General features: G+C 45.0%; 1 protein-coding gene across 4 annotated transcripts in view; it reads right to left on the bottom strand.

The window, feature by feature from the left end:
- Positions 1-324: 324 nt before the first annotated feature.
- The window catches only part of MB21D2 (Mab-21 domain containing 2), a 61,654-nt gene continuing 46,943 nt past the window's right edge, over positions 325-15,035 (bottom strand). Inside the window, exons 1-4 of one of the 4 annotated variants that reach the window (XM_052804367.1) lie at positions 7,375-7,475; positions 7,105-7,259; positions 5,838-5,954; positions 325-4,009 (exon numbers count right to left, since the gene is read on the bottom strand). In XM_052804367.1, the coding sequence (XP_052660327.1) occupies positions 2,745-4,007 (1,263 nt within the window). In that variant the 5' untranslated portion in view covers positions 4,008-4,009; positions 5,838-5,954; positions 7,105-7,259; positions 7,375-7,475 and the 3' untranslated portion in view covers positions 325-2,744. Of the gene's footprint in view, positions 4,010-4,152; positions 4,271-5,837; positions 5,955-7,104; positions 7,260-7,374; positions 8,153-15,035 lie in introns of those variants that run through there. The other 3 variants (XM_052804369.1, XM_052804366.1, XM_052804365.1) reach the window with 3 other exon arrangements.

The raw sequence follows: 15,035 nt of genomic DNA, 5'->3' as shown, positions 1-15,035 counted from the left end.
AGAAGGGACAATAGGAGAGGAAGGAAACAGAGACTTCAGTGTTCTCTAATATACAAAGCACACATCACCTCTCTGGGCTGGCAACCTGCTTCACTGAGCTATACTATATGGAAAGGAGCAAATACTAGACTGAGATTCAAAACCTACTGGAGATTAGGATTCTGCTTCCCTGGAAGACAGACGGTCCAGGCAGAGGATATAACGTTCTCTCAGACCCACCTGGGAAATTGCTTTCCAGTCCAGTAAAAAGCCAAGCCTCCTCTCCCCCACATAAAAACCCAACACACACATATTTTCCTCATAATGCAGGACGAACAAGATGGATACTTTTCAAAATGTTTTTTAATTAAAACCAAAAAAAGGAGCACACACCAGAGCTTGACATGGGCTAGCCAAACTGCTGGTCATCAGGACGTTGAACTGGCATGAGGAAGGCTGTGTTTCTGCATAACTCAGAAGCACCGGCACGGACACTGGGACTCCTGGGAAAGTACTCTGCCTGCCAGGCTACTGCTGCTTTGTGCTGAGCAGATCTCTCTCATGTGGCAATGGGAAACTTCATCCTGGAGCCCAGACTTTTTTTCCAACAGACAGAAGTCCTGGAGACTGGGGAAAAGACCATTTCAACGAATCTGCGTTTTCCAAGCACTTGTGGAGAGGATTCCCAGTCGGTTCTCCTGCCTCCCCCGGCAGGTGACAGAGGTTTAAATGGAGACTCATCTTTGGCAATAGCCACACTGGTAGGACCCAGTTCTGCTTCCGCTGAAGTCAATACATGTCCTTCCCCGGACCATAACCGCAGCTGCACCAGGGCTCGTTATCACTAGCCAATTGTGCTTTAAAGTTAAATCCTCATCCACTCCATCTAGCCAGCAATTTCTGAGAGCTTCTTCAGGCTCATGTAATTGTGTACCAGTAAATTCAGGTAAATGTGAACATCTTGGCTACAGCAATGGGGTGAAGTTTTCAAATATGCCCAAGAGATGGAGGAGTCGAAGTTTCATTTTAAGACATGACTTGGGCACTAGATCTGGTATTGAAACCTCCCTGCCATCTAATAAAGCAGTTTCCAAAGCTGCTGGTGTGTTGCCCCACCAGCCTGGTTTCTTTACCACAAAGGCTGGGCTAAAAAAGTGACACATTTTTCATTCACAATTTTTATCTGTTAGAATTGACTAGATATGCACCTCATTTGTCTGTCAAATATTTTAAAAATACTTCAACCTGCTCTAATATTCACATTTTAAAACATGCATCAAGTTTGGATCAGAAGAGCTTCTCTGGGATAATCAGTAAGCCCAAATTGCTGATTTAAGGCCTAGATATCAGTCACTGGCCAGCCAGCCACAAAAAGCCACTCTAACCTTGAACTCTTAGAATTATTTTTGGCTGAGACTAACCCTTGTCACCATACATCTTATCCTACGCAAAAAAGGAAAGCGTATGTGTTTTTCAAGGCTACTGTTGCACCACAAGTTTACATACAAACACAACTTCTGCAAACATGAGACCAAAGTAAGATCTCGTGTGTCCCAGGGTAAGTCAGAAAGTCCACAGGAGTCAAGGGAATGGTAACTGCTGTAAAGGATCAAGCCTAACACATGCATTACAGAAGCAAAGTAGCTCCTTTGCTTGAGGTCTGGCTGATTCACTTTGCACATACCACTGCTTTAGCATTACATCCTTATCTAATGGTAAACCTGTTTCAACAACATGCAATACATATTAATGCAATATGCACTGCAACACACAATACGCATCCAAAGAAATATGCCAATGCAAAAATCTGACTTCTCACACATAGCAGGGCTAACAAGAAAGAGCCTTTTACAAAAGACAATCAAGAAATCACCTGAAACCATGAGACCCGAGGGGCCTCAAGCAATCTGCAATACTGAGACCTAATAACAGATGCTAATTCATGAAAGAAACACAAACAGTGGGACTGAGGTAATGGCAGAGATTTCATTAGTGCAATTAACATTTATAATGGTATGTTCTTTAATAGAATTTAAATAAGGCTTTGAATAATTACACACGCTAAAACTAACATTCCATAACCTTAGTCCGCATGGAAAAGCAGCAGAAACAACCCTCTGGACTGTACAAGGTCCAATTATGAACAAATACATTCAAAAAGTAGATCAAAACAGAAACAACTCTTTCCCCCAAAAGCTGCATCATCATCATTAAAGTCAACTTTCTCCCCTAGTGTGAGAAGTGTGAAGAACAGATGAACTGGGCTTCAGCCCAGTAGATTTGGCCTCGTCAAATTACCAGTAGTGCTTTCCAACCCAGAGTCTCTCCTCATTTCTTTAGGGTGATGGAAGCTCATGGAAAAAGAAGTGAATTTCCGAAGCAATGGAAGGTGAGCTGTCCCTTCCCCAGGCCCAACAATGTACATAAATTATGGAAGCTTGAAAAAAAAATCTACATTACACTGTGGCATGTGTGTTTACGATGCATGTTCTCCTTTAGAAACTACTCACAGACAATGGGGCTGGGTGGGTGAAAAAAATCAAAGCAGCATATGAAATAGTAATATACTGTTTCAAAATCTGCACTGTCCTGCAGAACCAGGAATTATAATTTATTCAGATTGTTCTCAAGAGATCCAATCTACGCTGGATATGTAAAAAACAAGAGACTAAGTCATCAAGGAAAACCAAACAAAAAAACCTGCACACTGCAAGAGTTTTTAAAAATGAAACAAAAAAAAAATCTCAAGAAACATTGACGAAAGCTCAGAAAAATTTATCATCAATTCTAAAGTGGGGCCTTGTGACATCATCTGGGTTAATGAAGACAGAGATGGACTTCCCGGGGTTCTCAGTCACTAGCTGTTGCAACTTTTTGGCTAATCGGTCATCCGGCTGGTTGGTGTCCCCTCCATCTGACTGTGGGGAGGGGATGCTGGTGGTGCTGCCCCGCCGTTGGAGCTCTAGTGTTAGCCGGTTGGCTGCTTTGACATGTTCGATGGCAGTTCGAAGGTGTTCGGCAGGGTCTGAGCGGACTGAGGACAGCTTCCGCGCATGCAGCATGACGGTTTCTTCAGAGAGGTGCTCCAGCATATTGCACTGGGGGATGAAGTAGTTAGGGCACATCTTGTTGACCAAGCAGTGCTGGAGATCATCAATAAGACCCAGGAGGAAATGGGCTGCATAATCCTCCTGGGCCAAGTAGTTGGCTGGTAGCCTGTCGCAAGCCCACAGCATCATGCTCCGCAAGTGATATGGACTAATGGCTTTGGGGCGGGACAGCAATTTGATGATGATAGCTTTGCAGGCCTGATAGGCTTGCATGAGGCTGCTGGAGATGCACTTTTTCAGCTGCACTTCACTTCTGGCAAATGACAGCCTCCATTCATTGTCCTTCTTCCCCTTGTAGGAACATGCAGGCACTAAGTAAAACCCACTTATGACTTCCTCCTCTGTGATCTTCCCATCCCAGAAGTGGTTCTCCATCAGCCAGCTCTGGGCCACAGCTGGCCAACCCTTGAAGGACACCACAGGGACAATGTCGTACAGCATGCGGCTGCTGCCCACTCCCAAAATGATGGATATGATAGTCCCATTCTTTTCTACCTTCTCTACCTTTGGCATCCCTCGCTGAGGCTTTTTCTGGATCTCAGAGAGGACAATGCTAATAGAGTCATAGAACCAGTCTGCAACTTTTGTTGGAGAGAAGAAATAATTGGTAGCTCCATTGATATGGTCCACGATTGTGCAGCAGTCCTTCCATTTGCTGATAGTTCCTTCATCAAACAGACGCAGGCTCAGCCAGGAGTGGCACAAAGCTGAGTGTCGCATGTCCAGTGTGACTGGTTGGTTACGGTCATGCAGCTTCAGTGCGGGCACAAGCAGGGTGAAGTCCATGTCATAGTCTGTGCCTCGTGCATAAACATTCAGCTCATCGAGGTCAATGTCTACCACACCTTCCCGCACACCACCTGAAAGCAGCAGGTACTCGTTGGCTACAGGCAGCTTCTGGTCAAGTTTCTGAACCATGCCTGCAAAAGAGAGAAAGAGAAGTCCTTTCAAGAGAAAGCAAACACATCTGGGATACAGGATTTAACCAGGATTAAAACCCATCCCATACCCAGCAGGAAAAAAAGCAACCAGAGGCATCCGTCACTGTGTGACACAAACGTACATCAGGCCCAGCACTCAGCCAACCTTTAGTCCCAACTGACTTAGAGCAGGGCCTTCCTTGCATTCCTGGGAATGGGTCAAGTCCATCCTAAACATCATACTGGGAGCAAAAAATCATACTGGAAAAAAGCAGAAAACTCTGGTAAAACACAGCAAAGCCACTTCCAGGACTAAATTTAACTTCTTAAACACCTTCTAAACCACTTTTTCACCATGTTGTTGCTCATTTCCATGGTATCCAAATGCTTCCCCGACACTTCAAAAAGAAAAGAGAATATTAATTGACTCACTGTTCTTATTTTCTCTGTGGTATAAGAAAAAAGCTGGACCGGCATCAAGGGGTTGGTTTGTGCATGAATGAATGAATAGCTACAAATGTTAGCTCAAGCAGGTCTGATTTTATATTTTGCTTTACATTTACTGATGAACAAGGCAACATGAACGAAGGCAATATGTCCTCCTCTTATGGGGGAATGGAGACAGGTTAAACTATCAGGCAATTACAGAAGCCAGCTCTGAAATTTGTTCTTCAAGCTGTAATGATGGTATCATGCCATAAAATATTTGATCAGCTCCCCAGAGCACAGACATGAAGACAGATTTCCATTTTCATCACCAAAACCAGACACTTTCCTTCACCCTGCACTGCCCACACCAGTTGCGCAAAGCGTTTTGCACTGTGTATTCTATATATACTACTATACTTTGTTCACAGAACACAAACAGCAGACTGAGAAAAGACTCCCCAGTAGCTGAGATATTAGCATCTCATTCAATGTTCAAATTAGGCTTAAAATTGAGCTCTGCGCTTCAACTGCTCTGTAGTCTGCTTCTGCTATCTGGGCTGTTTCACTCCTGGTGTTCGTCTTGTGGTTAAATGCTCTTGATTCCTTCCCAGCCTCAGTTCAGACAACACACCTAGGCCGTGAGAGAACTAAGGCCAGTGACTCTGAATAGAGATGCTGAATCTCTTATAAGCACTGCAAAAGGGATATATCGTTATTTCTTACAAGCACAAACGTACTAGTTTTTGTTGGCACACATCACTTACTCTAGGTTTTGAAAGGCACTATAGTTGTTTATCAAGAGTGGTCAAATGGAGACTTTCCATTACAATGAAGCCAGTCTTAGAGAGACATCAGTGGGAATAACTAACCAGAGGCATGATGAGGTGAGCCAGAAAGCTGCCAAACACACTGCCAGCCCAGGAACCACAGACAGACACAACAGGAGTGGTTTTTTACTGAAACACTAACACAAATGATCAGCATTAGAGTCTGAGCACCTATCTTGGCATAGCCCCAGGTACTGCAGAGCCTTTCCTGAATTAATGCACCCCCATGGGATCACAGATACTGCCTGAACAGAATGGCTCTCCCTAGCAGAGTGCAGCAGCAGCGTCCCAAGGTGCAGAGTGCTGCATGAGGCTGACTGGCACTGCAGTGCTTTCAGAGAGACCCACCTGTCCTTTCCTACATGCTAGGACAGGGGCAAGGAAATGCTATCTGCATGCACACAGGTAAGCCAGGACCAGAACAAAATCTAAAGCTATGCTGAGACTGATTCCTTGGAAGAGCCAAGGAGACTGTAGGAAGAGGCCTGTGTGTGAAGGGAATGTGTCTTGCGGCAGTATTCAAGGTAACTGTGCAATCCCCCACGTGAAATTCCTTGTTAAATACACTTTACCTGTTTCATTGCTTCCAAGAGCACTGAACCCAGTCCATTTTGCTGCACTGAACTGGGATGATTTTCCTGCCAGGCAGGTAAGGACACAACCCTTTCCACTTCCTGCAGCTCCAGAGGCTGCAAGAGAAGGAAATGGCTCTGGAGGAGTGCTAAGAAACTCTTTCTGCTAAGTCCTGAGCTAATCCCATTCTGCGATCTTGCCACATGCTGCCCCATTCATCCTTAAAGGGTAATAACCAAGAAAAGCTTCTGTCAACCTCAAAAACCTTTTCTGAGGCTTAGATACACAGTGAGCTACGTTACCCTGATCTATGGAGTGACAAAGCCTTGCACAGGCTTCTCTGTCCCTGAGGCCAAATAAGCAGCAGTCACTCCTTCATTGTACCCAGAAGAAGGGGATTTCTAACTGGTGCCTAAATTGACGTGACTTCTGGAGACATGAAAGTCTGACACACTGCTTCCAAATCCTGTCCTTGAACCAGTGCAAGCAGCCTTGGTGCTTTACACCCCAGTTGTAACTTGAGTCCAAGACCCATGAAGCAGAGTCTGGGTCAACCACATCATAGGGACAGGGAGCAGTTGCTTTTTTGCGAGCATAAAAGTCAGTACCGACCCTTACTGTGGAGCAGCACAGCTATTCAAGTTATGCAGGGTCCCGATGGCCCATCCTGCCCAAATTTTCCACTGACCCCAAATTTTCCACTCAGGACTGCTATCTGCAGCATCTGCCATGCAGAGAGAGACAGACACAATGTAACTATCCTACAGAAGAAACTGTTCAAACCTATAGAATTCAATAAATGATGTATTTTTCTAAATATTTTTAAACTTGAAGGATGAAAAATGTCCTGTGAAGTTCTACAGTGTGCCCTTTGCACCAAAACTTCTATCCTATGGTACAGCCAGAACCTTTGACTGAAAAAGAAAATGATATAATTTTTCTAAAAGGTAGAGATTCTCTACTACGGAATCTACTGTGGGACAAGTTGCTCTTCTTGGCCTGATCGTCTGTCCTCATGTGGGAGCAACAGAGTTGACAGTCTGACTGCATTCAATCAACAGCAAGTGGGATTCAAACCCTGCTTTCTAAATGCCCCATGCTCATCTCCCTGGAAAATAACAGTGAACATGTATCATCAACCTCCAAAGCCAGACAAGAGCAGGAGCCACTCCTCCAATGTTAGTTCTGTACCATCTTACAGCGCTCCTGCCTTCACTAATACAAAGCAAAGCTTGAATTGGACAAAGCCTGCACAGCCTGCTTTACTTCTAGAGGGGTTACAAAAGGCCAGCTAGTGAAGAGGAGGCTTCTGTTCCTGGTGGGTAGAAAACACTTCAGGAAGAACCATCCCGTAGAGTCAGAGACACAGCTCTCCATGCACTGTCATGTAGGTACTCCCACAGAAGAGACACTTCTCTTCCCTATAGCAGAGAAAGAAGGAGAACACCAATTTCAAGCATCCTTGCAATAGGAAATGCTTTCTGCCCACAGAACGCTCTTTATACTTCCTATAGAAAGAAAATGTTTTGTGCTCACCATTAAGCCTAGTTTGCAAGGCTGAAGACTCCTGAAAGGGAAAGGTGCCGTACATTGCCAGTAAGTCACTTGGTTTTCCCCCTTCAGAACTCTAGACCCTCCAGCAGAGGAGGAATATTAAAAAAAAAAAAAAAATCAGGCAATGGCTACAGGAAATGATTCAATATATTATCACTATCTCTTTACTTGGCTGGCTGCAGAGACAAATCCAAACCCTTGAGCTCTGCCTGGCACAGAATCTCCCCTTCAAGGCCTGGACCAGCAACATCTGCAGCTCTGCCACAGAGCTAGAAAAGGAATTTTTGCTAACAGATCATAGCAGCATTGCTGATCCAATTTAAGCTGTGGAGCAGGGGGTTGAGATGAGGTCCCCTTGAGGAAAATATATTCAGAATAGGCATAGAGTGTTCTATAAATAGTTGAGATGGCCAAATTCAGGATTAACTAAGGCTTTAGGGGTTTGTAATGTGTTCAAACTGCCCCCCTCATTCATAAATCTATTTGAAATGTGAAAGGATTTCAAGGAATCCCATTAGCCAACATTGTATGGCATACGCTACCCTGGCACAAAGCTTTCATGCTAAGTTTCAACAGCCCAAATGCAAGTTGAGAGAAGCACGCATACGTACGTTAGAAGTAGGCACTCCAGCTCAGTAAGCATCTAAGTGCAAATACAAAGAAGAAAAATATCAGGATTGGTACTTGACCCAAGTACTTAAGATAATAGCACCAGTGGGCCATTTGAATTCTCTTCTTTCCATCTCAGTACCAGGACCACCTGGGAGGATAAGGGAGTAGGGGTTACAGATAACCTGGTGACATTTTTAGAAGCCCCGTCGAGTTGTCTGTAAAGACTGAACCCAGAACTTGCAGGGTCAAACACAGAAAAAATTATTTTAGCTGAAGGACCAGCTCTCGTGGCATCAAAGTAGGTTCTCTGATACTTAAGAAGTCTCTTGCTGCTACCAGGCAAAACACATAATGTGCAGTCATATCTTGTGTGCCACGTTCTTTTGAAAAGGTTGTTTGGCAAAGCTGGTATTTCGCTAAGTGAGAGATTGGTGTTCAGTCACCACTTCTGTCTAAAGCACCTTAACGGAGTTCTATTTTCCTAGCTGTGTAACTAGTTTAAGACCTTCCCAAGCTAAAAAACTTGGCATTGTAACAGGTAAGTATGCTTAGAAGCATGAGAAAAGCAGGGAATGTGAGAATTAGGAGCAGCACCTGTAGGCCAAGCTTGCTGGTTAGTTTACTAAACAGTCAGTTACGAGTAACACAGGTGAGCAAATGAGTTCTACAGACTGAATTTCATTCCATTGTTGTTCCTTCAGTGGCAGGAAAATAGGATTTATTTCTACTCCAACCACTGTGATACAAGGAGAACAAAGACAGAGAAAAGAGATTTTACTTTTATGTAACACCTACATTTGGGAAACATCCTTGAATGAACTAGGACTCTGATGCACATGACACAGAGATTGTTCTTCCCATTAAAAAAAAAGCAATGCAAAGATGCTCTCTATCCATTACAATTTCAGATGAACTGATTTCATGACTATTGCAGTGTGTGCTGGGATCTGCTGCTATTCCATGACCAGCTTTGTGTAAATAAGGAGGAACACACAGACTTGTCTTTGAAGAAACTGACCACAAGAAAAGATTACATAAAAACTTACTTCTAACATATGCATTTCCTAATTTTGGGTTCCTTCTTGAAGCCTTCCTTCCTGATGCCTTAGATACACAACCATTGCCACCAAAAGAAAATGTAAGCAAAGAAAGATGTCATTCTGTTAGTCTAACTTGGTCTCATCAAACTGAATGGAATGATGTTCAGGGCAGTCACTGAATTAAGGGACACTTCTGCTGAGTGGGAAAAGAGATCAAAAGAGCAGTGGGGTGCTCAGAAAGGCTCCAGAAAGGAGGATCGGCAGAAACTTGCATGCAGCAGAAGCATATAATGGGAGTTCTTCTGGGAGCCAAGCCAGACCCAGGCATTAGATCTGCACTGCTCCTGTTCTCCTGTTCTTCCTTGACCTGCATCACCCAACTCCTCCTGCACAGCCTGCAAGGCTCCCTGTAAGCTGCTGGGACCATGAGTGGCTGTTAACGTCTCTGTCCTTGCAGACTTTCTGTGCCAGGAAGGGTTTGCAAGCTGGCTCAGAAAGCTAATGTGGTGCCTCACAGAACATCTGCAACTTCTTAAGATCACGTATGTATTCTATACATCACCAGCACAGGAGGCAAGCAAGAGGCTACTAAACCATAAAGGTACCACGGCCAGGCTGCCAAAAACCTTTAGGGGCATGATGATCCCCAGATGCATGTAAATGATGCACACGAGCTTATCTGTGGGGTATACAGCCAGGAGTTTGCCCCTTCTTTCCAGAAGGAAAAGACCCCAGGTTAATGGCAAGGGGCTGGCTGCAGCCCGCAGGCAGCTGTGCAGTACAATTCAGCAAGTAAAGGTGATGTTAGCTTCTGCTCATTACCGAGCTTCTCTGCTCACCTCTTGACTTTGCCATCTAATTTGAGAAGAAGCACAAGTCTGTGTAACATCAGCTGTTAAAAATAGCTGTAGCACAGAATAAACATGCCTGGTACCTGCCCTTCAGCCCCACACTGGAGTTCAGAATATGCCAGAGTACCGCCTCCAACCCTGCTCAAAGACCCAAAGCACCATGTGTTCAGCCTAGGGACGGAGTGCTCTCTGTGAAGGATCAGAAGAACTGGGACACTCAGATGCTTTACACACCTCAACACATGCACATGGACAGAAGGGAGGGAAAGGAGAACTGGACAAAATTAGAAGTGACCTTCTCCCAGCTGCTGTCTCTCCCTCACACACCAGGAGAAAGCCTACAGAATTAAAATTGAAATTTTCTCTAGAGAAATCCAACATCTGAGCTGGCATTCTCATTGATATCTTCTCCTGCCATTCCTTCTTATTTTACAGGCAACTTAATCACCACAAAACAAAAGGTTTGGATGCTCATTTCCTCAATCAATAGCAATGATGTGGTGTTCTGACACTGATCATCATCTGACCTTGCATTTAAAGTGTGCCCTCTCCAAATCATTAGCTTGTGCTCTAGCACAAGTCTCCTGTTACTTGCAGCCAGTCTTGCACAGACCTGACTACTGTCTAAGCAACATTTTTTAGCAATCATATTGAAAGAAAGTGAGCATCATGCTGCTGCTACTGCACCCCCAGCACCTGGGAAGAAACATAGGTATATATCCCTCATGAAAGAATCAGAAAGTCCCCACTGACATCAATAGGGCTGTATGTTTAAATTTCTCCATAGACTCATCCAAGGCCCTGGGGCAAGTGAACTCGCACACAGGGAAGCTCTCCGGAGGGGTTCCAGGAAGCAATCATGTCTCTGAGGAGACCAGAAATGCTAGGAATTGCTTTTGATTCAACAGATCTGATTTGCCCTCATTGGTTCAGAACTTCCAGCAAGAAGCAGCACAGAGCCCTTGTAGGGAAGCTTGCCCTGTAGCACTGCATGTCCCAGCTCCAGGCATGTTTTCTGGGATATGCAGAAATGTGTCACTGGGAAACTAAGCACACTTTGCAGGGATGCAGAGCCTGAGCCCAGCATCTAAGACAAGCTGAGCCTACCCAGGTTTGCTGGGAGCTGACATACCTGCTGTTGAAGCCAGGGGTAGCGCCCATTCATCTCACCGGGGCAGCCAAAAAACCACTATGCTGGGCATATGCCCCCCAGCAGCCAAGGAAGAAGACATATAGAAGGGATCTTCCTTATATAGGTGATCTCTTCTATAGGGAAGGCTAGGGATCACCCACATATACCACTGCCTCCCTCCTTTCTACTGCTTAATCCTTCCACAGGACCCAGCATAGTCAGGGCTCTTGATTTTCCCTCCCACATCTACCCAGTTTGATGCATAACCTTGGGCATGCCTTTTTTCCTTCTGTATAAAATCATTACCTTCCTGTAAGACCCAAAAGCTAAGGAAGTTTGACCTCCTGGATGCTCAGAAAGTGCTTGGAATTGCTCAGATGGCACTAACCACATACCAGATGTTATTAGCAGAGAACCAATTTGTAAGCTCATGATAAATCTCAGGATCCTCTGCTTTGGTCAGGCAATTCTTACCCTTGGCTGCTCTAAGAAATACATGAAACCCCAGGCTAGTCAAGAAACAAAAAGCTTTTGTCATTTTTCGTAAAGACACTAGACAGGCACTCTGCGGTTCCTTGATAATTCTGCTGCAAACAGCAGATCCTGCAGAAGAGGAATGTTGTTCAAAGGAAAGATCCCCACAGAGGTCTCCCAGCTATGCCTGAGTGATGTGTGTTGAATTTCAGGGGCTTCTTTAAGCCAGGATAGGAGGCCAGCTCTGATGCAGCTGGGTTGCACTGATTCTTCTGTTTCCCTTGGTAATTGCAAATCTATTTATGAGCAGCACAAGTTTTTGTTAGGCAGAAGAAATGAAAGATTCAGCTCTTTAGGAGAGTCTTTAGTTACAAAGCACATTTTGAGAGGACTGTTGGTGGAAGCAGGCAGGAGGTGGGAGGGGAGTGCGGAGACTGAACCGATACCAGTTTAGTCAAATATGGGAGGCGAGTGAAGGAAGCTGCTCTTTGCAGACTGATACACCAGTGTCCTACTGATTCTGCTCCTTTTAGAAATCTTGTGACATGGCGACAGAACACACTGCAGGGAGCCAGCACCCCCTCCTAAAAGAAATCAGCTTCTTTCTCCAAAGTCTTCTTTAAAAACAATCTTAAAAGTAGTGTCCCAGTTTTTTTCCAGTTCTCATGTGCTCTGGTGGAAGCCACCCAGCTAGCTGAAATCCTGTATGCCAATGGAGAGGGGTATTTCATGGTGCAAGGGGAAAAAAGCAAAAAAAAGAAAGGAAAAGCCCAGATTCAAAGGGTGTGCCTGTACAGCAAAGGGCAGTGCTGTCACAAACACTCAAACCCACCCTGGCACCAAGACCAGCAGCAATGTTACTAGAGTGACCTGCTTGGCTAAAATACTCGGGTCTCAGAGACCACAATAGCAGGGCTAGACCGCTTCCAGAGCTGGAACCAGCATTTTCAGAGGGAGCCCCTGCATCGCTGTGCATCTCTGCTTTGGGTAGTCAAGAGTTTAAGAGTCACCCTCCAAACTGATGTTGAATTTCCAGCCTGCCAGTCTGCTTATCCAATGGACTTACTCCAGAGTCATATTAGCCAAACTAGATAAGAGTGTCTGAAAGCTGAAAGCCTACAAAGAATATGAAGTGCAAGACAAAGAGGTGCTTTAGGGTCTGAAGAACATGGGTGTTGAGGTCTGAGAGCAGCTGACAAGCAGAACAGAAGGAAGAGGGGACAGAAAGGGTACGTAAAAGAACAGCTTGCTGCTACACCCTCCTCAGCACTGTACACTGTGTCCATACAGTGTCCATATTTTTAAGTGAGTGTAACACATAAAATTCCCTTTGGAAATGGCACAAGGTGCCATTTATCCTGGAACTGCAATCCCAGAGATAAAATCTGCCCGGGGACAGATTGCTTTATCACTTCTAACCTCTGGGACTGAGAGTACACATTTGGCAAGGGCTACACAAGGTCTAGATGGGCCATTTCTGCTTACACCCTTACAGAGCACTGCTAAGTATTCAGCAAGATGTTACATTGAGGGAGACTCACCGGGACGCCTCTCTTGGATCTCCTTACAAGGTAACAAGGGGCACAAATCAGGTTGAGCTTCTTGAGTGCAAACGTGCAGCTCCTTGCAGGAGAGGCTGTTCTGCCCTTGTTTTCCTAGTCACTTCACTGTTACTGTGCTCTTTACAAGAGCATAACAACCTCAGTGAGGTACATAACACATCCTTCTATCCTAGCATCCTGACTCAGGCAACCACTGCTGACTGCTTTCAGGGGAAGAGCATAAAAGCAAGGAAAGTACAGCATAATAACTTTCCCTCTGCAACCTTTGAGCAGTTTCTGGCTTTGGGATTTCCCAAACCACAGGCAGTATTTGTAGCTTTGTCTTTACCAGCACTGATGGACTTACCTGCCGGGAATGTCTCTCATTGCTTTCTAAATCATTTATATTTTTGTCATAGTCAGTGCCTTGCAGCACTGTGTTTCACAAAGTACATGTTGTGTCAAAAAGGATTTCCTTTTGCTGGTTTGCTAGGAAATGAAGAAACTCACCTAACCATGGCATCTTCTATAGATCACTCAACATTTTACATGGCTTAGTCAGTCATCTTTCTTCCACGTTGCAAAGGACAACTTATTTAAGCTTCATATACCTGATTGTCCTTCTCAGCACTTGTGTAGGCCCTAGTATTGCTACGCTCTATGTGAAATGAGGTGGTCAACACTGCCTGTCACATGAAAAGGTGACTTCTCTGCGGATGTCTTCACAGTCCTCTGGGAAATACCTCAGCAGCCTTGCTTGCTAAATTAGCCCCACTCCACTGCTGGTTTGCTCAATGTAATGGAGTCCTCCTCCCCAAAATTTAATTTCAGCTTCAGGATATTCCCCCCGAAGAAGCCAACACAAATCCCACCACTTTACAAAGGGCGTTGATGGCACTGAAAAAGAACAGTGGAAGTAGGATAGGGGAAGGTTTTGGAGGCTGCACAAGAGAAAAAAGTCCCCAGCCTCCCTCAAGCTCTCATTGCAATCTGACTAGTCAGCGCCAGGTGCCTCTCACAGAAGACACGTGGCAGCTCTCCAGTGATGAGCAAAGCCATTCCCTTCCAGACCCAGGAACACATTCTCCTCTCACTTCAAGTCAGCCAGAGGGCCACATGTACGTATTGGGCAGAACTTGACTCCAAGGTTGCAAAATCCCTTTGGGCTCCTCTGGGATGGTTTTTTCTTCTCAGTTATTGTCTGGTATCTGTTTGCCTGTCCTGAAAGGGCTAAGTTGCTACACCTCTTTATGTTCAGGTGCCAGCCAGAGGGCTATGCCCAGAGGAATGCCACCACACCCTCACATCCTGTAAGTAACACAAGAGCCTCTATCATAAATGCCCTTTGAGCTGTTCTGCCAAGTCTCTTGCTTACAGTTACCCCATACGCTGGAAATTCTCTCCCCAGCTGCTTAACTACCAGCTTGTTTTCTGTTCCTCTAGCACAGTTGTTTTCTACAAAGGTAAGTCACAGCCAGAGCAAATCACAGCACTATTCCTTATGAACTGGGCCTGAACCAACACTGCCCATCCTCAGTGCCTGCCTAGTCTGTAATAACAGCTTTACCTCGCTGCAGAGCAGCAGGAGATTTGTCCTTGACTCAAAAATTCTTCACTAAATCATCCAGCAAAGCTAAAACTTACATGTGGAGTATACATGGCAACAAACAGCTGTCAGAGGGTTGGTGGATAACCACAGCTGTAATTCAATCTAATGTTCTTGATTTCCCCTTAAAATCTGTCAAACTTGGCTCCTGGGGTCAACGACATGATCAGAATGGCACCCCCTTCAATCACTTTCATTCTCTTCATCTACCAGTGACTAAAACTATTTAGCTTTATATCATGGGACAGGTAAGAAAAAGTGGGAATGAAGGATGATTCCAGGAAACGAGCCAAGCCCCAAAAGAGCACTGGACACAGGAGAAATCTGTTCTCTGAGTGCAGAAGGAAAGCAGGTTTCTTCAGAAGCCTTCCTGAGGCATCTGGTGGA

Source organism: Harpia harpyja, chromosome 12, assembly GCF_026419915.1.
Source record: "Harpia harpyja isolate bHarHar1 chromosome 12, bHarHar1 primary haplotype, whole genome shotgun sequence".
NCBI lineage: Eukaryota > Metazoa > Chordata > Aves > Accipitriformes > Accipitridae > Harpia > Harpia harpyja.
Note: the sequence above shows the minus strand (reverse complement) of the source record. Positions and strands in the feature narration are given on the sequence as shown.